This window comes from Drosophila guanche, unplaced genomic scaffold (genome assembly GCF_900245975.1).
Source record: "Drosophila guanche unplaced genomic scaffold, DGUA_6, whole genome shotgun sequence".
Taxonomy (NCBI): Eukaryota; Metazoa; Arthropoda; class Insecta; order Diptera; family Drosophilidae; genus Drosophila; species Drosophila guanche.
Genome location: NW_022995745.1, coordinates 8,604,194 through 8,630,492, shown reverse-complemented (window position 1 = coordinate 8,630,492; position 26,299 = coordinate 8,604,194). Strand labels below are relative to the sequence as shown.

Genomic DNA, 26,299 nt, shown 5'->3' with positions numbered 1-26,299 from the left:
AATATGGAGTTTGTGTACGCATACCGGGAATACCGGTAAAGCTTCCGGCATGGCACTAAGCTCAAACTTAAAGCTTCTTGAATTCATGTGCGTTGCGTGTGCCAGTAAGTCCCTGGAGCCGAAGAGGGTGGTCTGGCGCCACCTGCCACTTGTCCCAGTCAATTTCAATGTTAATTCACCTGTGCGGGAGCAGGATGGATGAACGTGTGACAGCATGTGAGAAAGAAAGATACACAGAGCCGCTAAGAGCGAGTGTGTTGATATTTATATGGCAGTTACACGCACAAGACGCCACCACGCACCCTCTCAGTCGGCCCCCTTTTACTCCCTTTTCTACATGTTCAACATTCAAGCCCTCTGTTACATTATTTAGCTTTAGCTAAAGCTCTTTCTTTCTCTCTCCTCACTCTTTTAATGTCTTCATTTGTTGCGGGCTCTGGGCTCTGGGCTCTGGCGTCTGGTGAGTCATCGTCACTGGCAATGCGAGAATGTTGTTACCCGTCCCAGCGGACAACACTTTCATTAAAATTTTAATAGTCCCAGCCCTCCTCTGTTAGTTTTGTGTACTCCTACAGTCTGTCCAACTGGCTCCCCACTTGCTTCCTCCCGACATTGAGTGTATAACACGTAATATTATAAATTTAAGAAGTTATGCGCACAACTAAACTGATATGGGCAATCAATTGGGGAAAAGCACCAGGACAAGGGAAGGGTTTCACCTCGTCTGGGGGCCTACACTTAGTTTTTAGTTTTTGCACAAGAAATGTAGGAGAAGTTAAGTTTACGACAGGAACAGGCAGATACACGACTAGGCAAAAGGCAGCAAAAGGAAACTAAACTAATCAAAAGTTAATTAATTAGCAATGATGCCGATGACCAGGCGGAAGACTCAGGAAAATGCAATTGATTAACAAAGGGAAACAGAGATGTGTGAATATAGAGAGAGAGTTGAGGATGCAGGGAATATTTTTCAATCTGTTGTTGGTACTCACGAGTAAGTACTCACCTACTAGTCATAATTTCAAAGAGAACAGAAGACTTAAGGAACCACAATGGCCTGCAGAACATTTGTGATGTTAAATAGATTCTCCCACCCAGTTGGGCTCTTGTAACTAAAATTAAACTCCAGTTAAACGTTAACTGACAGTTCACTGACAAACAAATTAAATTAACCCAACTATCCATGCCGCTAATAGACTTCAGTTACGACTGATTGAATCTTAATGCTTCAATACACCGCCGGGATTTTAGGTGAAATCGTTTAGGGAATCGACTTAAAGTGATTCGAGTTAAGGGAACAATTGCGATTTCTCTTGCAGATTTATACCCGTGCTCGTACTTGCCCCCACACTTTCTGATCGAAATAAATTGAAGCGAAATGGAAAACAAGAATTTCCAATAAACTAATTTGCACAAAGCGCCAGGGAAACTTTTCTCTGGCAGGCAGACAGTTGGCGGTAGACCCTGTGGACCCAGCCCCAGGAGCCAATACACAATCCCAGCCGCTGGGTAACCCCCCATCCATGGTAGTCCTGCTCCACACAAGGAGCAGCAGGAGCATGTTCTCGTATTTTTGCATGAATTTTAAGCAGCTGGAACAAATGCCAAGCCAATAAAAGGGATAAAATTGAAAAGCATCCGGGACACACGCACTTCGGAGTAGGAGGATACCCCATCCCCATCGTGCATCCAAAATTCTTGTGCTTTCTTATGTGTGTGTGTGTGTGTGTGTGTGTGTGTGTGTGTGTGTGTGTGTGTGTGTGTGTGTTGGCCACGCTGGGACATGTTAACGGCCAACGGTATTCGCTGGCTGTCAATGTAATTGTAACTCCTCGAAACTCCCCCGCTCCTTATTTCTCGTGAAATATTCACAAGAAAGTGCCCCGACAGTTTGAAGCATCTTGGGTGCGTATTTGGGATAATAAATTAGCATTGCGTCTCGTATTATTGACTGGATTTTGAGTAATAACACACAAAGGACCTGTCGGAGAAGAGACGTAGAAACGGGAAAGCTCAAACGCTTAACCGCTGAACGTGCAGCCTCCGATGAGAGGCAGCCATGTAACTGTAGCCCCACCGGCAAATGGATAAACCGTGATGAGAAATCCCAGGGAGAACCCCACTCAGAGTTATACCAGTAGGCCCCGGCACAAAGAAAAGGCCATGTAACGCCATTCCGCATGGAGAGGCGATATGGAGGATATGGGGTATATTGGTGATATGGGGGGAGGGCGTTACACAAAACTCATCACAATTGCGCACATAAATTTAGTGTGGCACATAATGCGGCAGCGGCGACAAGTGCATGGCAGACACAGTCAAGTCTGTTGCATGGGGCGATGGACTTCTGCTTGGAATGAAATCGAATGGCACCACAAATTTAGGAACGGAAAAGGCAACAGATGAGAAAGATGGGAATCGAATCTCTGCTCTAAGTCGGGGGTCTGCGCCTGCATCACGGAACTATCACGAAACACGAACTAAGGGCATATATTTACTTGGATTCTATTAAAAGAGGATTTATCAGTCTCCCCTCCTTGCAGCAGCATTGATCATTTTGAAAGTTTTCTTGTTGCTACTCTCCTGTGCTCCTCCTGCGCTAAGGATCTTTTACCTGTCCCTCTTTTCGTTATTATTCAAAATTGATTAGTTCCTGGGATTTTCCTCATGTGTGGAAAGGGAAACACAAATAGTACAAAACATCCTCCCCTGCCCTGTCAGAAAATCTCATTTGAATGTTATACAAGTTGCAAATGTTGCACTGAAAGCGCCTGGATCGAATGTTTCCGACATTAATTATTTAGAGCGCTAACTGGTTGTAGCAGTGGCAGTGGCACCTCCATAACCGCACCCAACCTGCGCCACTAACATCTTTCTTTCTCTCCTCTCTCTCATTTTTAGGAGAGTCAGTGGGTGGGTGTAGTTGGCACAAGTAAACTTGTGCATCGGAAATGAGCTTGTTCTATTGTGCTCTATTGCAAGATGTCACAGGCAGCACGAGACGCTAACGAAGCGAAGGCCAGGCCTTCATTTCTTGCAGATTGCTGACTGACAAGGCAATTCCACGTTATTGCCTACAATAATTCACACGCAACAAACGGTAGTCAGGCTGCAGAGCAGGGTGCGGGGAGCAGGGAGCAGAGACCTCACAAGGCACCAGAAGGGTAGCAATCAACAATTTTTGCACGAATAAAGTGAAAAGCGGACAGGACATTGGGGCTAATGATTGCCAGCGCACACACAGATCACTGAGCAATCTCCGCCAGAGAAGCCCATGGAATGGGGGTGCCAATGGGAATGCGGATGGAGAGGGGGGTGGAAGCACGGCGGCTCTAATGCTCAAAATTGTGCCATCAAAAATAATGCTTAGGCGGGTAATGCTCCCCTCGTACCACCAGGACCGACTCCCCGACTCCCCGACGACAACGCATTACATGATGGAAATTATCTGGGACAATGAGAGGAGTGGAGAAAAGAGGAGAGGCGAGAGTTTGAGACGCCTGTCGACAGTCCATTGTGGCAAGCGGGGCGATGGGAAGACGGTGATTTGGGCAGAGGGTAGGAGAATGGGCCAAAGGTGAACAGTGACAAATGGAGGAGCAACAAAAAAAGGAGAGCGGTAGATAGAGGCGGGACAGGAATGAATGAACCAAAGTGGGTGAGATATGGGTACCCAAAATATAAAACGTTGGGGATTGAGCATAAAAAAAAATATATTTCAACGAATACATAATCCTTGAGCCGACTTTAATTAATATTAGAAATAATATATATCAGCATATCAACAAATAATCAGCATATACATATTTATGTACATGTGTATGCATCCTCGTATTTTCAATTAAGGCCAGAGCAAAGAAAATTAATTAAACAGCTGAGAGATAGATTCGGTGAAGGGAAATAGAGAGGTAAATAGGTTTAAATATAATATTAGTACCGATTAAACCTTATCCCAAGGAAAGCACAGAAGAGATCAGAATTATCAGATTATTTAAAGAAGTTATGGAAAATGTCCATGTGACATACTCGTGGAATAGTTAAATTTTTAAACAGTCCTACTTAACAAACAAACATTGAGTTTATATGGAATCAATTCCTAATTTTTGAGCTTATTTCAATGGCTACATTCGAGCCAGGAAAATGCGAAGAGAACCCAAGGTACTTCCAGTTCCCAAAACCAGAATCAAAAATGTTCTTGCCCCATCCTTGAGTAATTTGATGTGATGTGTTCCCTGCCCTGCCCTGCCCTGCCCTGCCATGCGTTATGAAAACAATTTTGAAGTTTTTATTAACGTTGCATTGGAGTGGGCGTGGGGTGGAACTACTTAAGCTGCCAGGAAATTTTCAAGTGCCATTTGTCTTTGTCTCGCTGGTGCTTTTCCAGTTTCTACAGTTTATGCATTATTTCTTCCTGTTGGCTTCATACTAGGGGAAAATCCAATTGACAGCGACAGCCACAAGTGCCTGGGGATTGGATGGAGTCCATAGACTTGGGGCTTGGGGCTTGGGGCTTGGGACTGGGAGTTGATACTGAGAGATACTCGTAGGAAATAGGAGTCCTCCATGGCCAGGTATTGTAACTTCCCCCCATGATTAGTAAGAGTGCCCCACGTAAGTCACGAGGGTCACGACGGCTCCCGAGACAGTTGTCAGTGCACGTCTTGGGGTACATAAATCAATGCTGTGCGGCTTTGGGTTGATGTTGTGTGTTTGAAGCTGCCACACCTGATAAATCCATCAAAATCCATTCCATCCGGAAGTTCCAGCAGTCAGAAATTAAGTCGGGGAAATGGAAATGACCCATGCGAATGGGTATTGGGTATTGAATATATTGGGTAGGGCGGTGAAGGGGGAGTCCAAAACGAACAAGAAGCAATACCATCTGGTTCTACTAGAGCTCTGTGTTCTGTAACCATTGACGTGTCCATGCCATACTCCAAGGAGAGACACAACATTATCAAGTGCCCTTTTAGGGTATATGAGACTTCTGTTCCTGTTCCTCTTAGGCGGGATATTTATTTATTTTTCGAGCGAATTGTTGCAGGTGAAACAAAGTTTGGATTCTTTTTCGGTTTCGTTTACTGTCCACGCAGCTTATCGAAACGGACAGCTGACAGTTGTACATGCTCTTCCACATTGGAGGACGAGGATTCGCGATTAGATGAAGATGAGCCAGCGAGACAGCGATTTGAAGTGCTCTGCAGACAGCAGAAACCGCTGCGTACTAGACGGCTGATAAATGGTTGCCTGTCACTCAGCCGCTTCTTGATGGAGTACTCTATACCAAACAAAAAACCACCCGCCCAGTCACCCACCCAACCACTCAGCCAAACGTGCACCGCACAGCGTCAGCAGACAGGCCCGCCTTGAGGCGCTCTAAAAATCACATTAGCGAAGCTGGAAAAGGAGGTGGAGCAGGAGCTGCAGCTGCAGCTGAAGTTGTTTGCCAGGTGGCCAGGTGGCCAGGTCTCGGGATAAATGCTGAAAATCAAATGAAGTATTCATGTATTTGTCATGTCCACAGCATCAAAATATGATGCCTGGTCGGTTTGTGAGTAACTCGAGTGAGTATAAAAAACATGATGAGTGTTTTCAGAAAAGGATTGAGACACTTAGCACGATTTAATCAGTTGTTGACATGGATTGCTTGATCGGCCAAATAGTATTAGTACTTGGCGGCGCTTCTTCGTTCATTCACCTCATCCGGCGCCACTTCGTTCGCAAATAATACACTTAATTTATAAAAAAAAACAGAAGACCGCGTAACCGTGGAGCATGTTCACCTGTTCATAGCACGAGCAGCTAAAGCAATGTACCAATGTATGCATATGATAATTTTAGGCGGTGAAACATTTTGCTCATCTTAATCTAGTGACTTTAATAGTAATTATAAATTTGGCCCTGCCTAAGGTTCAATTTTAATTTAACTTTGTTATCGGCGGTGGCCCCAGCATGCTCCAGCATTATTGGACCCCAAATCAAATTCGGCGCTCAATTAAAATTCAATTTGTTGAGCGGCCTTAATTAGATTCTCCCACACCCCGGGCACTGGCACTGGCACTGGCACTTACACTGGCACTCAGTGATGGATGGATGCAGGAGAGTATGGATAGGGATTGGGATGTGGATTGGGCGATGAGTTCGAAAGGGAGATTGAACTTTCCTCCGAGGCAGGCATCTTTCAGACAGACAACGGCAGGTGGCCCCACACCCACCCGTTTGAATAAACCTCTGGACCAAGTGGCAGCACCACTAATTAGTGTGCCCGACTCTGCTTTGGCGCTCTCTTTTTGGACACTTCAATTAGATGTAATCTATGCGCATAAAATTTCCAGCGCAGCGCCACGATCGATGGCATGCAACATGTTGCGGTCGCCGTTTCCAGCCCTCAGGGCTAATTGTTTTTTCCATTCTACCCTGCAGCCCACAAAGCCGTATTTGGTATTCAATAACCATCCGGTCAATGGCCATCCTGTCGCACTGGTGACAATGGAGTACTTACAGTTTGCCACCTACTGTACTCACCTGCTTCTGCAATGTGTTGGAGAGCTCGTCGAGGCACTCCTTGCGCTCGAAGCGCTCAAACTTGAAGCTGTTTGAGCGGTAGAGCTCGTTGTCTTCCCGCCTCCGGTTACGGCACAGACGGCGCGTGATGATATTGCCACTCCCACTTAGGCGGGGTCTGTCGAAGATAATTGAATGGATTGGTTTTGGATTAGTCGGCTCGAATGGATAGAGGATTTCAAGCTTGCGAAATGTTTCAATATGAGATGTGTAATTAATTCACCATTCGGGCTTTTTCGATTAATGTATGTTCGGAATTTCTAAACAATTTTTAGAGGATAATAAATACTATGTAACCGACTCTATCCGCTACTCTTTTGATGTCCCTCTATTTGAGGACTTTCCAGCTAACAACTTTGCATTTGGCTTCTGATGCATTAAATCAGTGCTCCCAGTCCTTAGTTACAGTCATGAACAGCATTTGTTGAAGTAAGGCCAACTGTCTTTATTATTTTTCACATGACATCTCCAATGTGGGGAACGTACTCTGATTTGGTTTTTGGATGAGATTGGATAACCTCTAGATAGTCTCTATTGCTGTTCCGTAGGGGTAGCCTTTCATAGCCCTCAAACATAAACGTAAAACTGCTACGTATATCTAAGCCAACCAAATAGGACGAGTGACAGTAGTGGGGGGGGCTGTCCAAATACCAGGCACAGCTATAGCCGTAGCCATAGCTCGTTAGCTGGCGCTTCATTAAAATTTCACACATTTGGGGGCCTGGTAAAGAGAACTTTGCTCCATTTACCCTATTACCCTGCAACGATGCATCCGCCGGCTTAAAGCCACAGAAAAGTTGATGGCAGAAAACTTAAAACGGAATGGAGCGGCGACCCACTTTGCATTTGGGTTCATTCAACGACTGCTTCGTGCTGCGGGCTTGGGGCTTGGGGCACTTGAATGGAGTCCAAGTGAACCCAGTCCCAATTTTACCGCAAGAAAAACCAATGGGAGTCCAAGGAAACTGTGCAAAGAGGGGAAAGCTAGAGAGGGTGGGAGCGGTGGTCTAGGAGCAGGTCGGAAGGGTTCCCTTTGCGGCATACAAAAGCACAAGCCACTGGAGCAGACTCAAGTGGTAACCACTTGGTAACATCCACTTGCAAATCCAGATGTCACTCACCCGCAAGGCTTGCAATGCGTCATGTGCAGATCCCAGTTGAGGTGGAAGTTGAACATCCGCAGCTTGGCCACCGCTCGCTGGCGCAAAGAGATGTCCGGCTGGGCGACGGCCATGGCCCCGGCCCCGGCCCCGGCCCCGGCCCCAGCACTGGCAACAGCAATGGGTACTCCACCTACGGCGTCACCACATCCAGATCCAGATCCAACGCCCGCTGTCAGTGTGGGCGCTCGCTGGGGATTGGGATACATCATCACTGTGCCGCTGGGCGCCGAGGTGGCAAACAGGCGACGCGAGGAACTAGACCCTCCACCGCCGACGGCTCCGTGGCCATGGTACCCGTGACGATGGTACTGGTGGTGGTCCTTTAGAGTATAGAAGCCGCCAGATGACCTGAAAAGAGGACAAATCAAAGCTTTGTTGGAACTTAATGTACTTCGAATCTAATGGTAAGCCAATATGAAAACCTCAATACGGAAAACATAGAACCAGGGACCTATTCGTATATCTTACTCGTCAAGATCCCTTGCTTGCATTTAGACACTTACGACATATTATCGCCGCTCGGATCGCCTACGCAACTGGTGACGGCTCCCATTCCTCCGCCGCGTCGTGGTCGACTCTTGCGCCTGCGGCGCCGACGCCGTTCGGAGGAGGCTGTCCGCGTCTGCAGGACATGCTGACTTAGCGACTTGCAGGCGCCGGAAACTGGCAACGTTTGGCCGATGCTGGCCAGACGCCTGCCAGTGGCATTGCTGCCTACGGTGGCAGTGACAGTGGCAGTAGTGGTACAAGCCGAAGTTGCTGCTGCACTGGGCAATCCCTGAACGGCAACCACCAGCTGCGCATCGCCGAATCCACCCGCCGAGTTGATGGTGTCGGTCGACTGTGGTGTGGCGGCTAGGCCTCCACTGGCTCCACAAGCGATGGAAGTGGCGGTGGTGCCCGCCCCGCTGCAGCCGCTGGTGACATTCGACTGCTGTTGCTGGCTTTGGGATTTGGTGTTGCGCAAGCTGTGGTTGACTTTCCGCCACATGCGCTCCATGTTCCTTGCGTGTATGTTTTTTCTGGGGAGGGGTTTGGTTTCCTTTTCCTATGCAATTTGAACTACCTACGAAGATTGGGGCTCTAGGGACCTCCTCCGGCTGCCGTTGCCTCCGCCTCTGGCACTCCTCCTTCAGCAGCGCGTTCTTTTTGGTGTCTCCTTAATGTTTGAAGGCTACGGCTATGGTTTTGAGTTTCGTGGAATTCATTTGCGCTACCTGTCCTCTTTTCTCGCAACATTCTCTCCCACTTGCACTCACAAACACATTTACAAAAAAAGCTACGTAGAAGGAACTATACATTGTTGTTTAAATTTGTTGTTGATTTTCAGTTTTCTTAGTTTTTGCACGATTGCTGTTTAGTTTATATGTGAATCATTGTCGTGTATTGTAGAGTAACAATTTTAGTGGTTTAAGTTTTTGTAGTTTTTATAATATTCGTTGGTGTAATTGGTTCTTCGATTAAAGTTGTTGCTGTAGTTGGATTATTGTTGATTTTCTCTAGTTGCAGTTGTATTCCGTTCTTACTTGTTGGCGTACTTTTAATATGGATTATTGTTCAATGTTTGTCATTGTGGTTTGTGAATATATCTTTTTGGCTTAGTTTTAAGTTCGATTCTGGTTGTTGTAGCTTCAATTTCGATAGTTTTGAATGATAATTCTATAATTATTTTATTACAATTGAAATTTATATTTGCCGATTGAGATTTCATTGAATCCGAAGCTGTTTCTTTTCAACGATATTCATTTTATTAGTTTAACTTCGAATATTGCCCGATTCAATTCGATTGTTCTTTGTTATTTCGATTTCAGCTTTTGCTTGTTGTTGCCTATGTAATGACGGAAGTAGAAAACAAAGAGCATGAATCGAGCTTAGTTTTCTCTCTCTATCCTTTATACTCTCTCTACCTCTGTGGGTATGTAGAGGCCGCATAAGAACCCCATTGTCTTGCACTTTTAGGTTAAGCACTCGCGTTTCACTCATATTGTATTATCTTTGTTGTTGTTCTTATTCTCGTTGCACTTGTGAATGGAATTTATTGTTGGGCCACCAAGCCTCTCAGTCTCTGCATATCTGTCACCCATTCACTCTCTTTTCTCCACTCACTCCAAACGGGGCGACTGAGAGAGAGAGAGAGAGAAAATGAGAGAGAGAGAGAGAGCGAGAGAGCAACACCGCAGTCGCGCACACACCTTGCGGTGAAGACTAGGAAATTGCGCACAATATTTGTGTAATTTTGCATAAATAATAAGCAATATTACAAGCACACAGGCAATGCAACGAAACGAGTAGGATAGAATGGTCAGCCCGGTTCAGCTGCTCCCTCTCCCTGCAGTTGCTGATGCTGCTGCTGCTGCTGCTGCTGCTCTGGTTCCTACTTCCTCTGTGGTTAGCGCCTGGCTGGCGGGCTGCTGGCACGTTGAGTCAACATGATTTCTGTTCACCAGAACACACGAAAAAAAAAACAATTGGGCTTCTACCCTGCACACTTTGGAACGAAACAGAGTTCAGACTACAGGAAGAAATTCCAAGAAGGTTTAAATATCAAAGCGTATAGCCATTGCTATCTTCATTCAAAGTTGTTTAAGTTATCATAATAGTCCAATGTATCAGAACGATTTCTCAAAAACTACAACAAAATATGAGTTTTTAGTGTTTTTAAAACATTTTATGCCCCTCTTGAACTGTGTCATTCCTTTTAGAAACCGACTAACTCCTTTTTTCCGGTCTTGTTCCACTGTACATACCAGAGTAACCATCGCAAAAAGAGAGACAGCTATAGCGAGAGAGAGAAAGCAAGTGTTCGCTCTTCGAGACGTGCGTGGGCGCAAGGCAAGGCACGGCAATGGCGCGACAGAGCATTGTAGCCCGTCAGGCTCCTGTCCTGGAGCACCCGTGCTGTGTCTCGTGTTGCCGTGTCCTGTGTATAACACAAACACATTTCTCTTCAAAGGAATTCCATGCCACGACACGGGAGAGGAAGCGGGAGAGGGAGAGGGAGAGCGAGTCGATAACAGCTCACAGATGCTTTCTCTTCCGCTTTGCAGCCTCAATTCATGTTTTTGTTGCCTACATTTTGGGACCAGAACACACACACGTTGACACAACCACACACACCGATGGTCTTAGCTTACTGGAGTTGTAGTTGCACTTGGATTTTCTTGTTGTATAGTTATTATTTTAGAGTCCAATGGCAATCAAAATTCACATTTTTATCACACAAATCGGCTACGCCACTTGGCCACAGGAGCAGAGCAGAGGCCGCTGCCCGTTTATTGGCAACGCGCACGCACAAATAACAGAGTGGCTCTGGCGGCGTCAGGTTACAGCAGCAGCGGCTGCAACCAAGATTCGCGGCACGGCAACGAACGGCACGGCACGCCAAGGCACGACACGGCACGGTACGTAACCGAAACCATTACAAAAACCGATGATTTTTGGCAACAATATTTTCATATCGATAGACTAGTTTTTGTCCATACAACACTAAGCTGTACATGGTGCATGCGTTAATTAATTTATTTAAAATACTTACATAACTAACTGAAGTCATAACTTAAAATAATTAAAATAATAGTGCATAATGCTAAATTGTAACCCAAGTCAGTGCCTGGGATCTGACAAGCGCTCCATGAAGCCCAGCATCCAGCTGAAGAGCGTTATGGATTGATACGTGTAATACTGGATAATATTTGCATTATATTGGCCTTCAGAGATTATCCGAATCGATCCGAATCACCGTCGATGCTGGACCTGGGACACCGGAGCCGGATTTCAGGATGCTCGCTCGAAACAATTAAAATCACCAAACTATCGTACAAACCAAGTATTGATATCGATAACGAAACCTGCCGTTATTTGTGCATTTTTCCATCCTCATGGGATCCTTGTACGCCGAACCCGAACCTCTTATGACTCGTCTTTCACGCCACATATGCAAAGGAAACAACAGGCAAACGTAGGTGTTGTCTGAAAGAGCAAAGGTTGAAACTCTGGGCGCCATTGGAGAAGCCATAAAATCTTGGAAGTCGTCCTAAAAGTCCTCTCATCGCTTCAGTAAATTTGCGGGCCATTGAATTCTCCACTGAAGCCCACCCAGGGGCATAACAACTTAAAAGGAAGGAAATATCTTCGATCGTTTTTTTTTCGATTTTGTATAGTATTTTTAATTGTTTTGCCTGTTATCATCGTCGTCGTCGTCAGCCTCAGCTCAGCCGTTTATTCCTCCAGCCATATCCATATTCTCTTGCCAAAGTCGTACCACATACATATGTATATCCCTATTTATGTGCATATGTATATGTATATGTATGTATATATGTATGTATATTTTAAAGATTGATACTCATGCTAAATCGAATCGCCTCGGTTTGCTTCGTTTCAAAAAATGTTGGGCTTTCAATAAAATTACATACGTGACCTTTAGTTGACTTTAACATTTAGTTGACATCAAACACACAAATACATATATTTTATAGTTTTTACTTTTTTTTACTTTCTTAGTTCTTTTGTTTTTTTGTAATATGTACCGTACTTATATATGGTTGATGCATTAGGCGATATCTGATCTATATTATATAGAACTACTGTATTACAAACACACGCACAAGTTTGTAAACGTTTTTCAAATTTTTTTTGTGTTTTTTAGGTTTGTTTTGTTATTTGATGTTATAAAGAAAGTTTCAATTAGTTTCATTCTTAAACATAGATTGCTAAAACGTTGGTATTGGCCTATTTTATTATTTTTGTATGTACTTTTGTATACCCTAGCAGAGGGTATTGTCTTCAAATTGTTTTCTGTTTTCATATGTATGTATATGTATATACTATTTTTTTGTCAATTGCGAATGTGAGATTTGTTTTTTTTGGGACCGCTGTTCGCAAATAGTTCGGATAGTATTGGGGATCTGTGTTTGCCATCAGTAACCATATATCTTTCGCCTTAACTCGAAATGCCTCTTTCCCTTGAACAGTGGGAGAGCGATAGGATTGACATCCCTCTTGCTTAGTCCACTGCTTCTTGCTATCCTGTTATTATTCCTTTCATTCCATCATTTTCTTGCTAGGCTATATCACAAAATGTGTTTTTTTTCGTTTCTTGGTTTTACTGAAATAAGGGAGGGGAATGGTATCGAAGCAAACGTGCCACTAGAAAAGGTTACACAGAGATTAACAGCTACTATTTCATTGCCATAATGGGGCTAAGCCCAATCTGAACGAGACCGGATATGATAACCAGCCTCGTTAGATAAGTAGCTAACTTGGCATTCCTGAAAGAATTGATAGACGAGTCTGCGAAATTCCCCACCGAATTGCTCTCGTTTCTAAGCTCAATCCAAATACCTTTCAGGGACACCTGAAATACCTCACCTCAGATACCTCACTACATGTATGTATATTTGTGTATTTATGAATATGCATACGAAAATTGTATATTAACGGATATCCCCTGGAAATTGCCATTACCGGGTATCTTTACAAGGTCATGGTGCTCCAGAGAATGGCTCCTCACCCGGCGTAAGTATACATTCTTGCTGTTTTCTTTTTTCCTTATTTCTTCCATTGCTGTGCGCTGTACGCTGCTCGCTATTTTCTAGTAAAAAACCGCTAGTCGTAAGTACTAAGTAATGTACTAAAATGCATGTAAATTAGTTTAGTTTTGACTGCAAAAAAGTACAGTCGCGATCGACTGCACAGTCCCCCACAAAACGAAGGCCGTTTACACGGACTGAGACCTGATCAAAAAACACATTTCATTTAACCCTGTATCCATTATTTTTTTTTTTGGGTCTAAATGTTACCCGATGTGGTTCGGGTTCGGTGTTTGGTCCTGTGCGTTTTTAGTTATCGGCTCAGAAATGTAGAGCCACAAAATTCGCTTAATCGATCGCTTGGCCAGCGCTTAAACCCCAGTAAACTTCAAAATAATTCCCAAAGGGAGCACATTCAATGTTGCCAGATTTCTAGCAGCGACGCGATGCCACTGCAATTGCGGTGCACTACCTCCATCTCCGATCCGACGAAAACATGGATACATGTGCGTCTGTGTGTTTAACTGTTTTGCGGCATTCCCATATTTTAAAAATGTTGTTAAAATTTGGACTTTGTAGCCAGATAGACAGATACCCGTGCGCCCCCGGATTCTGTTTCTGGCTCTGGCTCTGGCCCTGCTTCTGGTGGCTTCTTCTCCGGTTTCAACATCGAAAATATTTTTGTATGTATGTATTATTAAATATAGTATTTTTATATTTATATTCCGATTATGGGGTATGCATGTATGTACAGTTCTCTTTAGCAATAGTAGTTGCTCTACTCGTTTCCATGGTTTCATTTTTCATCGTTCTTCATTACGTGTTATTTCTTTTTTCTTTTCATAATTTTAAATTAGTTAAGAGTACAAAAAAAAAGTCATATAGCCTATGTATGTGTACATATCTGTTAAGAGACAATTTAAGTAATATTACAAAAAAAAAACAAAAATATATATTTATATTACTGGGATTCGTTCCAGTAGTGCTATCCCCACCCCGCATTGGGTGTATGGGTGTAAAGTAAATTAGGCAACGTCTATTCAAATAAATTAAGTAATTAGTACAAACTAAAGGTAAACTTATTATTGAAATCGCTCTCGATCGAACCTGCCTACATAACAAAATCTATAGTTATCGTATAGTATTTATATGTAGATCTACGTGTATTAAAAAAAAAAGGAAACTTGCATCTAAGCAAGTTTATTTTTCTGTTTTGCTGTATCTATGATCTGTTTCTAGGTGTATAAGTTGTAGAGTTTCTTTCTTGTTTTAAATAAGAAATATTTCAGTTTTTCACTCGCTTCTCGGGGTTTTTCTCCGTTATCAGCTCCATTTCCTTTCTTCCGCCCATAAGTATGCTACAAAATTGCCTCATCTTATCGTAGGTTCTTGGTATGGTTGGTGTTATTCCCGTTCTACGGCTTGATTTTATATTTCTGCTTACGCCTCTGATTTGATTCCTTTTTTTTGTTTTGTTTGTGGGGTTCCCCTACAATCTGGTGGAACATGCTCCCAGCGGTTCTTCTTTGCTGCCTACTCCTACAAAATTATTGTTGTTCATTGATCGGTCGGTCTAGCGATCGCTCGGTCGGTCGCCATTGACAATGACAGGGAAAGCTTTTAATGCTGACTGCTCTCCGCTAACCGCTAACGTTACCACCGCCGCCGGAGTCACTGGCTGCGGTTGCCACGTACAAAATGTTGCCTCTCAAGCACTCACCTCACCTACTCACATCACACAGTGTACTCCAGCTGGAGGGCACCGTGTGCAATAGGGAGGGAGAGAGGGAGAGTTTTGGCGAGTGAGTGTGCGAACGAGAGTTATAAAGGGAAAGAGAGATCACACACGCACACACACACACACACAATTCTCTCAAAAGTGCTCCAAAGCTCTGCGCAGCTTTTTACAGTAAAACGGACATTAAGACTCGCGCTCCTTCTTAACCTTCACCTCCTCGCCCAGTATGGTGGTGATCTCGCCCTGCATAAACGCCCACGGTATTGTGGAGTTCGCCAGAGGGCAGCGGTCCCCGCTCGGACAGTACACCTCGTTGCCCAGTCCCTGGGAAAGATAGAGAAAATCAGTTAAACGCTGTTTGAAGAAAGTGAAGATATGCTAATGGTACTCACATTCTGCCGCTTGATGCTCTCGCGGCTACAGGGGAAACAGAACTTGTGATGATTCACCGAAGGACACTGGACAAAGTGCGTGTCCTCGAGCCGCTCCTGGCATAAGGTGCACTTAAGCGTTGCATTCTGAGCGGCCGCAGCCGCTGCCGCTGCTGCTGAATTTGACGCAGCACTGCCGCCCGGCGCCCCACTAATCCCGGCACCAGCTCCCCCACCGCTGCCCATGCCTGGCGTGCCCTGACTGCCACTGCTCCCAGGTCCGGGATTCACTGCTCCGCTGCCATTACTTCCGGATGGACCGCCACCGCCGATGCCGGTGCCGCCATTACTGCCCCCGGCCGTGCTGCCGTCGCCGGCCCCCGCACCTGGCGGCATCGATGAAGGTCCTGTGTTGCCAGATGTGGCACTGCCAGTGGACAGTTGGGAGCTGCTGCCGCCGCCCGGTACACCCAAAGAACCGGTTCCTCCTCCGTTGCCACTTCCGCCGCCCAGGCCACCGGGCACGGACGTCTGCCCGGCATTTGCACCGCCCACATCTGTGCTTGTGACTGTTGTGCTAGACACGTGTCGGGAGCCTGACGATCGCCGACCCGACGAGGAGCCTGTATGAAAATGAGATTGACACTAAAAAATGGACACATCCGAAAATATGAATGAACAACTAACCCGAACTATTAGGCGAGTGTACGCTTCGTGGGGGCAGCGGTCCCGAGGGCGGGCTAGACCCATTTCGTCGACTGGCCGGTGATAGGTGATCTGGAATGTAGAGCAGATGGGTGTTTGGATTAGGTAAATGCAAGTTTTGGATAATTATAGATACTACGACTATCTTTTTATGATATGTACATATGTAGATGTACAGGTGGAACACATTTGTACTTATTTAATTCCCCAGCAGTCCAGTGGTATTGTACAAGGGGGCGCCTTCGGCCCTCTACGCTCTATGCAATTATGTACATACAGCTACGGTCAAAATAATAGTCGTGCCAATATAATTATATCATCATATCGATCAATATCTGAATATATAAATGGCGATCCAATGATTTTAACACATAAACTGGCCAAATTCCCCAGTAAGAAAACATGGCCAAACCATTTTTTAGGAAACAGCCGTTTTTACGGTATATCAAGTGTATTTTGCGGAAACGTTAGTGGATTTGTTACTTTTTAAACATTTAGTAACACTACTTTTATTTTGACCTCATCGAAAAGGTGATGTTTGCCGAAAAAAGTCAAAGAAACGGGACACGCTACTATAACTTTACAAGCATAGAATGGCTTGATAGCTGTTCGAGGAAGGCAACAAATTGTATTGTTCAAGGAACAGCGCAAAAATTAGCAAATATGTAATTCCCATAGTAGTACTATTATTATTTTGAACGCAACTGTATGTATGTTCCTATGAATATTGCATGCATGTGTATGCGAATATGCGTGTGTTGCCTGTCCACACCCACTGTGGTTGTCATGGAACAAAATGGGACACTCAAGAGTCGTGGACTGACGGCCTGGTCGGCGCCCGTTTCTGCTTTCAATTTTGTTGTCCGGCGGAGAATGACAAATTAAATGAAATTCTCATTCTCTGATTTTCAGATGTTTGGAGTTTTCATTGCTAGTGATTTATTGATTGAATTAGGCTCAATAAAACAAATTTTAGAGTTATGAATCGAACTCAAATTATGCTTCCTTTAACTTTCAAATCAAAAACATTTGCTGGAATACCTCTCCACTTTTCGGCTAGTTTTTCTTCTCTCAATGTAATTTTAGAACTTGGCACAAAAATATTTCTAAATGCATACAATATACATACATGCATACATAATTGTATATAACTTGGCAGCGACAGCAACAGATTCAGCAGCGGCAACAACAAATTTCATTCACCAACAAGCCCCAATACCCCAACCCCATTCAATATATATGACGTCACAATAGCCCCACATAATTGCGTGTCATTGTGTGGCATTTAAAGTCTGGTTCCACTGTGCAGCTGCGCCGCGCAGTCCCAGCTGGTATTTTTGTGTGTGTGTCTGTTTTGTTTTGTTGTTTGTTCCGCTTTTGGCAGCTTCTTCTCCTACTTTATTCTGCGCATTCTTTTTTTGCTTCGTTTTTGCCAACGTCAACGTCAGTTCAGTTGGCAATGTGCCCAGGCGACACGACACATCAACGAAACGAGACGAAATGAAATGAAACGAAACAAGTTTTCTCTGTAGCACTGCTGCAGAAAATACGTCACAATAACAAGGCAGAGGCAGCGACAGCGTCGGTTTGCATGCAACCAAGTGAGAGAGGGTGAGGAAGAACACGGCAAAACTTCCAGTTGTTTGCCCGAGCCGTTTTTCCTTCTCCCTCGGTCATCTTCATGAAACTCCTTTTCGTTTTCATATTTTGCATGCATGACATGCAATACTGTGTATGTATCACAGGTAACACACACACAACTCTCCTACGGCGAGCTCGAATATTATACCCTTTGCATACAGTATGATTATTTTTTCCACTTGTTTGTAACACTCAGTATTTTCATATTCATAAATGACCTTGATCATCATGTCACTCTTTTTCTGCGGTAGATAATACCACAGTTTTTAAACTAGTCAAATTATTTAAAATTCTATATGCATACAGTTCGTAGCTACCTTAAAAGCTTTGACTCTGCAGGGTATCGACATGCTCGAGCCGCAAAGTTAGTCGTCTACCATTCTTCAATTAGTCTTGTTTTAGTTTTGTTGTGACTGTGCTTTCGGTTTTCATTTTTCGTCACGTCGTGACATGACGACGAAGCGTGCAAGTTTTAACAGGCCCCTGCTGCCGCTAGGGCTGCTGCCACATCTGCTGCTTATTAGCTTCGCCGTTTTTACTCTTATATACCACGAGTCGTAAGGCTTTTCGTAGGCATTGCACGCGCACGCGTATCCACCATTTACTTTTGCTGCTGCTGCTTGATATTGAAAAAAGAAGGCAGAGACGACAGCAGCGATCTTTAATTTGTATGCCCAACAGGCACGAGCACATTGCTCAAATGTCGACGACGCTGTCAGTTGGAGCCACCAGGCCGGCAGCCATACATACGAAATGGCCAGCGACTCACAGCATTGTGTGCTGTTATAATTGTTTATTTGAAAGAAAAAAAGACAGTTGCTCTATGGCAAAATGCTTACGCGGCAGTGGCTACATGTCTTAAATAAGTTGCAGGGGAAAGACGTTGTCGTCATGGCCAATTTCGGGGTGTCGCCCATTGTCGTCGTGCATGTTGTGTGGCCCCAGCATGTACGCACGGGCGTACATAAATGTGGTATATGGAAGTGTTTGTGACTGATCGCGTGTCTGTGAATATGTGCGCGTGAGTTGGTATATTTATAGCATTTGTTTATATTTTGCATTCGAGAGTGAAAAGCAACAACTGCAACCATATGTAAAAAGCAGCGAGAGCACTGCAACGGAGCTTCCACGCTCACGCAAATCTGTCCCTTTTGCTCTCACGCAGATACAAACTCCTTGAATGGCATAATGAAGAGAGGAGAGTAGAGAAGAACAGCAGAACAGCACATGGCCCATTGAAAAGAAGAATGTGCAGATAGTTAAGTGCAAGCAAGAGAGGGACAACATTCCTGCGCAAGTTACACACAGTTACGAGAATGAAGATGGGACGGCTCAGGACAGTGGGCCGCATCCAATCGGAATAGAATATTTACAGAAAGAGGAACGTTTCTCTTTCGGCCTCTTATGATTGTGGCTGCTCTGTTTCCACCGAATTTCATATACAGTACACACCCCAATTCCCACACCACATGCCCATGCATTTGCATAGAATAAGCAACATCCATTTTCGCGATCCCAGTTCTCCATATCGAATATGATTTCTATTTATAGATCCGTTTTAGTTTTCGACACGAACCGACGCACACATATTGCCTGCCTATGAAACCGTATTCCATGATCGAAAGTTCGCACTGCCCAAGCAGCGGATCAGCAGAAGCAGGAATGATTCACTGTTTACACTTGGATTACGGATTACAGATGTATACAGATACATTTTTGGATTGGGGGCACTCATTGTAAACAATTCAATATTTATAGAACTTTTTATGGTAATAAAAATAAACCATATTGTATATAATATGCTATGTTAAACGAGAAGGGACGTGTGAGACGCTTCTTACGCGTCACAACTTTTATACCCAGCACTCAGTACTACATCTGCACCTTAGCGATGTTTTGTCAAATTTTACGTTGTTTCTTCATCTGTCATCGCCACCCTCTCCTAGAGCCACACACTGCAGAGTCACGGCAGAGACGCTGCAGAAGCCGAGGCAGAGGCAGAGGCCGCCCATTGCGCGAAGCAGAGTGTGAATGAGAGAATGTGCAAAAAACAAATATAAGCTGCGGGACGGGGTGTAATAATGTTGCTAAAATAATGATCCCCTCGGATGCCAATTTGGTGATCTGATAGATATGGTCATTCCCTACGTTTTCTTTTATCTTCAAAGATGTAGGTTTGGGATGTTTTCGCCCTTTTGCGGGGGCGGAAGGAGGCGGGGCAAATTTTTTAAATACGCTTGTAACAGTGTGAGCATACAGAAGTCTGGATGCAAAACTTGGTAGCTCTAGCTTTTATGGTCTCTGAGTACTAGGCGCTCATCAGGACGGACAGACGGACAGATGGACACACTGAAGGACAGACTGACATGGCTCAATCGACTCGGCTATTGTTGCTGATCAAGAATATATATACTTTATGGGGTCGGAAACGTTTCCTTCTGTGCGTTACATACAACCGTTATTCGCACAAATACAATATACCCTGTTTACTCTTCGAGTACCGGGTATAAAAATAACTAACCTTCGTATGAATGACGGTTCTTCGATACATCTCATTATCAGACACCACACGTTCCTCAAAATCTCTGCCCCCAAACACACCCCACCAAGTTATAGTTCTGGGTTTCCATGGAAATTCCAATTGATAAAATTATAATATTTTGTATCTGTATAATTTCGGGGGCAATTCCAATTATTCGTCTTTAATAGGATATGTTTCATATGCACATACACAGATGTACTTTTATTCGACCTAACACGTTCAGACTCTCTCAAAAACGCTACGATTTTAAGTGGATTCATTGATTGGTCTTGGTTTCCTCTCTCCTAATGCCAAACCACTTTAAAATCGCCTTATAATGATGTATGTATATACATACATACATACATATGCTCTTCTAAATAAATAAATAATAAAATAATAAACAAAGTAGCTAGTAGTGGTTTGGGGTAGGCACTGGACATGAGTTTCGTCATTCTGGCTATAATAAAGATCCAATCTGATCTTAATTCAGGGATCTGGTACATATGGTATCTAAGTAGGACGGCCTGGCAGACGTACTGATCTTATTGATATTGCGGCTGATTAAGAATATACGACATATATACATACTTTATGGGGTCGGAAACGTTTTTTTTCTATGCGTTACATAAATCCAATTTCAAGCACAAATACAATATACCCTATTTGTATAATAAACAAATTTCTACATACATATGTATGAATATTTCATAGGGTGTTGAACAGCAACACCAAGAGCCAGAGAGGTAAGACACGACCCGGTACCGGGTTTCGCTATCAGTCAAAGTTGGCCATGGACGATAAGATAGTAGAGGACGAGTATGGAGAGACACCCCGTCGAACAGAACAGCCCGTCCGTCAATTTCACGATAAGATAATAAATAAAACAGCTGTGTTTATAGAACCCGGCCAAAAGCAAACGAAAGTGGAATGGAGTGGTAAGTGTTATACACAGGGCCAAGCATGGGAATATTTGCGCCCGGGGCGAAGTTCTAAAACGGCGCCCCCAAAACACCCTTTATATTCAAAATTGAGTAGTTTCGAGTTCAAATCGGCGGCCCCGGGGCAAATGCCCCCTAAGTTATCAACATCAGTAATATCATATCAGGACGTACGGTGCGTTCCTCTGAGAGCACCGTAGGCTCTTCAGAATATTTGCCTTTCTGCTCGCATGTCATGGGTTTTAGTCCCCTTATCGAGCAGTTTTTTGTGTTATCTATCCACATGGTCGGCTACCTCAGATATGATAAGATAAATACAGATACACCTACACATGTTTGTACATTCATTTATATATGTACATGTGTATGTACATTTATCGTATGTATGGGTACGACTAGGTCGATGGCGCAATCTTATCCCCGATAAGCTGTTTATCTATGTATGTATGTCTGTATAACACCAAAGTGCCACTCGGTTGACACTCTCCCCAGAGAGAATGGTACATATGTATATACATATAAAAATAAAACTGTACAAGTATAATAAAAAAATCATTGTCGCTTTCATTCACAGAAAGCCGATGCAAGGGCGCATGACTGCGGTGCCACTGTGCGAGGCCATCAGCAACAACAGTTGAAATAATGCATCTATCTTATCAGCAGCAGTGTCAGAGTAGAGCGGCGTAGCAGCAGTACCGCCCCATCAAGCTTGTTCACGTGTTTAACGGTTAACATGCGAACTCCACTGCACGCTGAGCTCTATCATCTCTCTTGTGCACGCCGTTGTGCAGACAAAGTCTCGCGCTGTTGAAAGAGTCAAATAACACATATGCAAGCAAGCACACACATCGCATGTCTGCCTTATTACCACTCCTCTCCTCCCAACACATCCCCTTTTTGGCGTGCAGAGACAAATTCCTGGCAAACGCATTGGAATGGTCAGTCGGTGGACACACACAGTCGGACGCACTCGCACTCGACTCGTTAGGTGGGAATGCATACACACAAAGCATACACGAAGCACTGAATGAAGATGAAGGCGAACGAAGAGGCCCGAAACGAAAAGGAGGTGGAGCCCGTTGGCTGGGGGCGGGAGGGGGCTTGGAAACGAGCGCGCGCACGTTGTACAAGTTTTTTCCTGTATGTACCCGTGGAATTGTTTTGTTATACTTTTGGTACATACATATATGTACATCCAGATTCATGCATGCATATATGTACACACATAACTAAAAATATATGTATTATATGTATACATACATATGTACATAGCCGTAGAAGGAATTTTGGTCATGAAAAGCACACACGCACACATACGAAGAAGTGTAAGTTAAATAATCAAAAACAAAAAACTCGTGTAAATTGCCACAGTGCAACGTTTTTTTTAACCAAGAACATATATATTTAAAATTATTAACGACATAAACACTGTTGTACCGTTTTTTTATAGATTTTTTGTCATCGTTCTAAAATCATATGCTTGGCTTGGCTTACAGTGCGTAGGGCTGATGACGGCATCGCGTTCTGCAGTTCCCCCCGTTTCCAAATACTTTTGCTGTTGTTATTGCAGTTTATTTTTTTCTTCATCTTTCTCAGTTGTTCTTCCAGTAAGTGATCGTTGTCACTGCATTACTCCCGCTCCCCCCTCTGCGCATCACATAGTATGCACATATGTATGCACATATACAAACTAACAAAATTTATCTATACTCCGGTTATCGCGCATAGCGTAAAAACAGCACAGAAAAGCCGAACAGACGAAAAAGTAAAAACCAAAACAAGTTTAATGACGTTTTGCGCGCGCACTAAAAGAAAAAAATACATATATATATAGGCACACATACACTGCTACATACATATATACGGATACACACAGAAAACCAGCAGTCGAAACGGGTTTTCGGTCAGCAGCAGCAAGTGCGAAGAGGAAGAATAGTCAGTGACAGAGAAAGACCGATTGTTGGTTATGGCAATGTGGGGTGGTTGGAGAGGTCACACACAGTTACATGGGGGAACGTCAGCGACGACGATTTTTGCACGTCTTTGTTTTTATTACATTCTGCGCGTAGCGTCGCGTCGACCGCCCTTTTGAGCGATTACGATTACGTACGTGCATGTGACAATGCCCTTGTATTAGTGTGTTAGAGATGTAGCAGGAGCCGGACGAATGCGAATACGTACGTATACGTGTGTGTAAATGTGGCTGTGTGTGCATGCTACGAAGTGCGCATGACAATGGCAAGGGTTTGCAGCCCATTGCCAGGCGGGGGTTGCATTTAGCTTCTTTGGTGTTTTGGTGCATGTATTGGATACATACACACACATCTGTTGTTGTGGCCCAGAGCCTGGAAAAGCTGCTGCCACGCTTCCAATACCTACCTAACCACACACACGCACACAAATTTACGAGAGGAACCAGATTCCTGATAAGACTCAAAACATACTGGATGGATTGATAAGAGGCCTGCCTGCCTTACGGTGTTATCTAATCTCGCCGGACCTGGTTATCAGCCATGTCCACCAGCAACGACACCGCTTATCGCTCAACCACCATCCCCATCCCCCGTCCTGTCAACGTACTCCAGTAACCAACCCAGCACCGAAGCCCTGCCCTAAGCCTAGTTCCCCATCAAGTTCCAAGGGGCGATAAGCACCCCTCTTCCCCCGTCAAACGATCTACATATAGTGTATTGAGAATACACTACTGAAATTAGATTCGTGCTCTCCCTCTATCTCTATCTTTCTCAACCCATTGTTTTTTTCGGTTCTTGTGATATCCTACTCACCGCCTGCTTTGAAGGTCGAAGCATCGAAGCTGGGAGCCCGTACAGGCTGCTGCTTGTCCCGCAAATTAAGCTGCCGCTCTGGTACGTAGCTGACGGCGGCGGGCAGTGATTCTCCACGTGTGAGGGGCGGCCGGACGCCGCTGGGATCGTCAAGGGCGCTTCTCTTGACGCCAGGTGGACCAGCTCCATCCGATGGGACAACTGCGTGGGGGCCATGAGGTTGCTGCTGATCGTCCACATCCTCGGAGGAGGGACGCTTTAGATTGACGGAAAGGGCGGGTGGTAGCGTGGGTCCATTGCCGGCTCCACCGCCGGTCATACCCCCGCCCACACCGGACTGTTGCTGCTGTTGTTGCTGCTGCTGCTGTTGCTGCTGGGCCACGGAGGAGGCCCTTTGGCCCGAGTTGGGCGGCATATGGTGGGGCGTCATGTGGGAGATGCGGACAGGTCGCACTCCGCCAGACCCGTCATGCGGCGACGCTTCTAATTTGACCGGATAGTCCATGAGGCTGGTGGTCTGCTGCGGCGGCGGTCCGATGCGTGGAACGGGCATCTGGTAGGCGGCCGCCACGGCGGCATGATGCATAACTGCAGCCACTGCAGCGGAGCTGCCGCCCAGCGAGAGGGGTCCACCAGGGGCGCCGGACGGACCAGGTCCGCCGGCACTGCTACTAGGCGCTCCACGATGCGATCCTGGTACCTGCTGGAGGCCGGCCACTGTCTGCTGTTGCTGCTGAAGGACGACCACTTCGCCGTTCTCGTGAGCACGCTTGCTGCTCGGATGGAGGCGCTTCATCTGCCGGGCGGCGTCCAGCACCACCTCGATTCGGTCGGCACCCTCATAGTTGACGCAGCCGCGACACACCGCCTCCGTGAAGTCATTGATCATGGCCCAGGGCATGCGGGGCAGGTCACATAGGTAACAGTGCTGTCGTTTCGTTTGGAGCGACATTTTGCGATAATTTTGATTGAAGAGAGAATGGAGGGGGCGTTGCGATGGAACACTGGAAATCCTCCAATGGAATGCCCACTGGATGTGCTGTTGTTTGTGCCGCTGCTGCTGCTGTTGCAGTTGCAGTCGACGACCCAAATTTACGCGCGCAAGTCGCCCTACTTTTGGCGTCGGCGTTGGCGTCTCTGCTGCTATTGCTCTTCTCACCAACTGTTTTTCTTCTGGGGTTGTTCTTCCTGTTTTGCTTTATCCTCCTTCTTGAGGCTTCGTTTCGTTTTGTTTAGCGTTTTGTTTTTTCAATTGCTTTTGATGTGAATGTTCAGAAATTGCCGTTGCAAAGATTCGGATTCGGATTTGAACTGGAACCGGCGACGCATTGCTCTTGGGCACACGGGCGGCTGCTTGTTCATTTTATCCCCCTTTATCGCCTTCATACACAAACACACACCACTCACTCGTTTTTTGTATGTTTCGTGCTTTGCCTTTTGTTATTGATTTTCGCACACGCACACGTACATGGGCCAGGCCATCACACACATGGCCATTACTTTACAGTTGTTTTTCATTTACTTTATACGCTTATTTTGTTTGTTTATATTTTTGTGTATTTTATTTAGCCCTACACACAAAAAACAATGGTAAAACAATTATTTTGGGAGGACTTCGGTTGCGTACTGCTCTCTTCTCTTGTCTCATGTTTTCTTTCATTTAATTTTTCTATTGCGCTGCGGCATTCATACACACACACACACACTCGCACATGCAGATGTGTACGTACGCGTTTACGTTTTCTGTTTCTTGTTCGTTTCGTTGCGCTTGCATGCGGAGCAGGACAGATAGAGAGGGAGAGAGAGATAGAGCGAGCAAGACACGTACAGCCGACGACGCCAAAAAACGTGGAGGAACCAATCGAACCCAATTCCGGAGTACGGACTCAACTTGACGCACTTATTAATTATTTTATTAAGTTTTATTTAGTATTTACTTAGGAAAACAAAAAAACTAAACACACGGTGTACAGAGCACTCGGCACGACGTCGTTCGTTATTTTCTGGGGTTGCGTTGTCGTTGTGCACGGTAGGTATGTACATACATACATATATATCGAATGTTGATATATTTTTTTTACTACATATATGTGTGGGTGATATTTTTGTTGCAAATATGGAGATTTTTCTGGGATATATCAACTATCAACGGACGTTTCCGAATTCATTCAACTTTCTGTTGTTCCCTTTGGTCCGGCACGTTCGGCTGGCGATGCTTGTAAAACCAGCTTTCAAATTTCAAACTTCAAGATATATTGTACAAGCAGGGCCAGGGCCAGGTGAGCTTTGTGCGTGAGCCTCGTGAAAAGCTTGTTCGATTTTGCCTGCTGTCCATACC

At 44.8% G+C, this 26,299-nt stretch overlaps 2 protein-coding genes across 4 annotated transcripts in view; both read right to left on the bottom strand.

The window, feature by feature from the left end:
- The window catches only part of LOC117581135, a 50,831-nt gene extending 41,737 nt beyond the window's left edge, over nt 1-9,094 (bottom strand). The window contains exons 1-3 of one of the 2 annotated variants that reach the window (XM_034268060.1): nt 8,231-9,094; nt 7,686-8,075; nt 6,526-6,682 (exon numbers count right to left, since the gene is read on the bottom strand). In XM_034268060.1, coding sequence (XP_034123951.1) covers nt 6,526-6,682; nt 7,686-8,075; nt 8,231-8,727 — 1,044 coding nt within the window. In that variant the 5' untranslated portion in view covers nt 8,728-9,094. The remainder of the gene's footprint in view (nt 1-6,525; nt 6,683-7,685; nt 8,076-8,230) is intronic. The other variant, XM_034268061.1, reaches the window with a different exon arrangement.
- Nucleotides 9,095-14,650: 5,556 nt separating this feature from the next.
- Nucleotides 14,651-26,187, bottom strand: LOC117581139 (interferon regulatory factor 2-binding protein 1). 2 transcript variants are annotated; one of them, XM_034268072.1, is made up of 5 exons: nt 24,699-26,183; nt 23,962-24,338; nt 16,055-16,144; nt 15,389-15,990; nt 14,651-15,320 (listed from the first exon to the last, which is right to left on the bottom strand). In XM_034268072.1, exons 1-5 carry the CDS (start codon nt 24,911-24,913, stop codon nt 15,180-15,182), a joined length of 1,425 nt encoding a protein of 474 aa, XP_034123963.1. In that variant the 5' UTR covers nt 24,914-26,183; the 3' UTR covers nt 14,651-15,179. The 2 variants fall into 2 exon arrangements, with proteins under 2 accessions (XP_034123963.1, XP_034123962.1); XM_034268071.1 differs by having other exon boundaries at nt 23,962-26,187.
- Nucleotides 26,188-26,299: the final 112 nt, after the last annotated feature.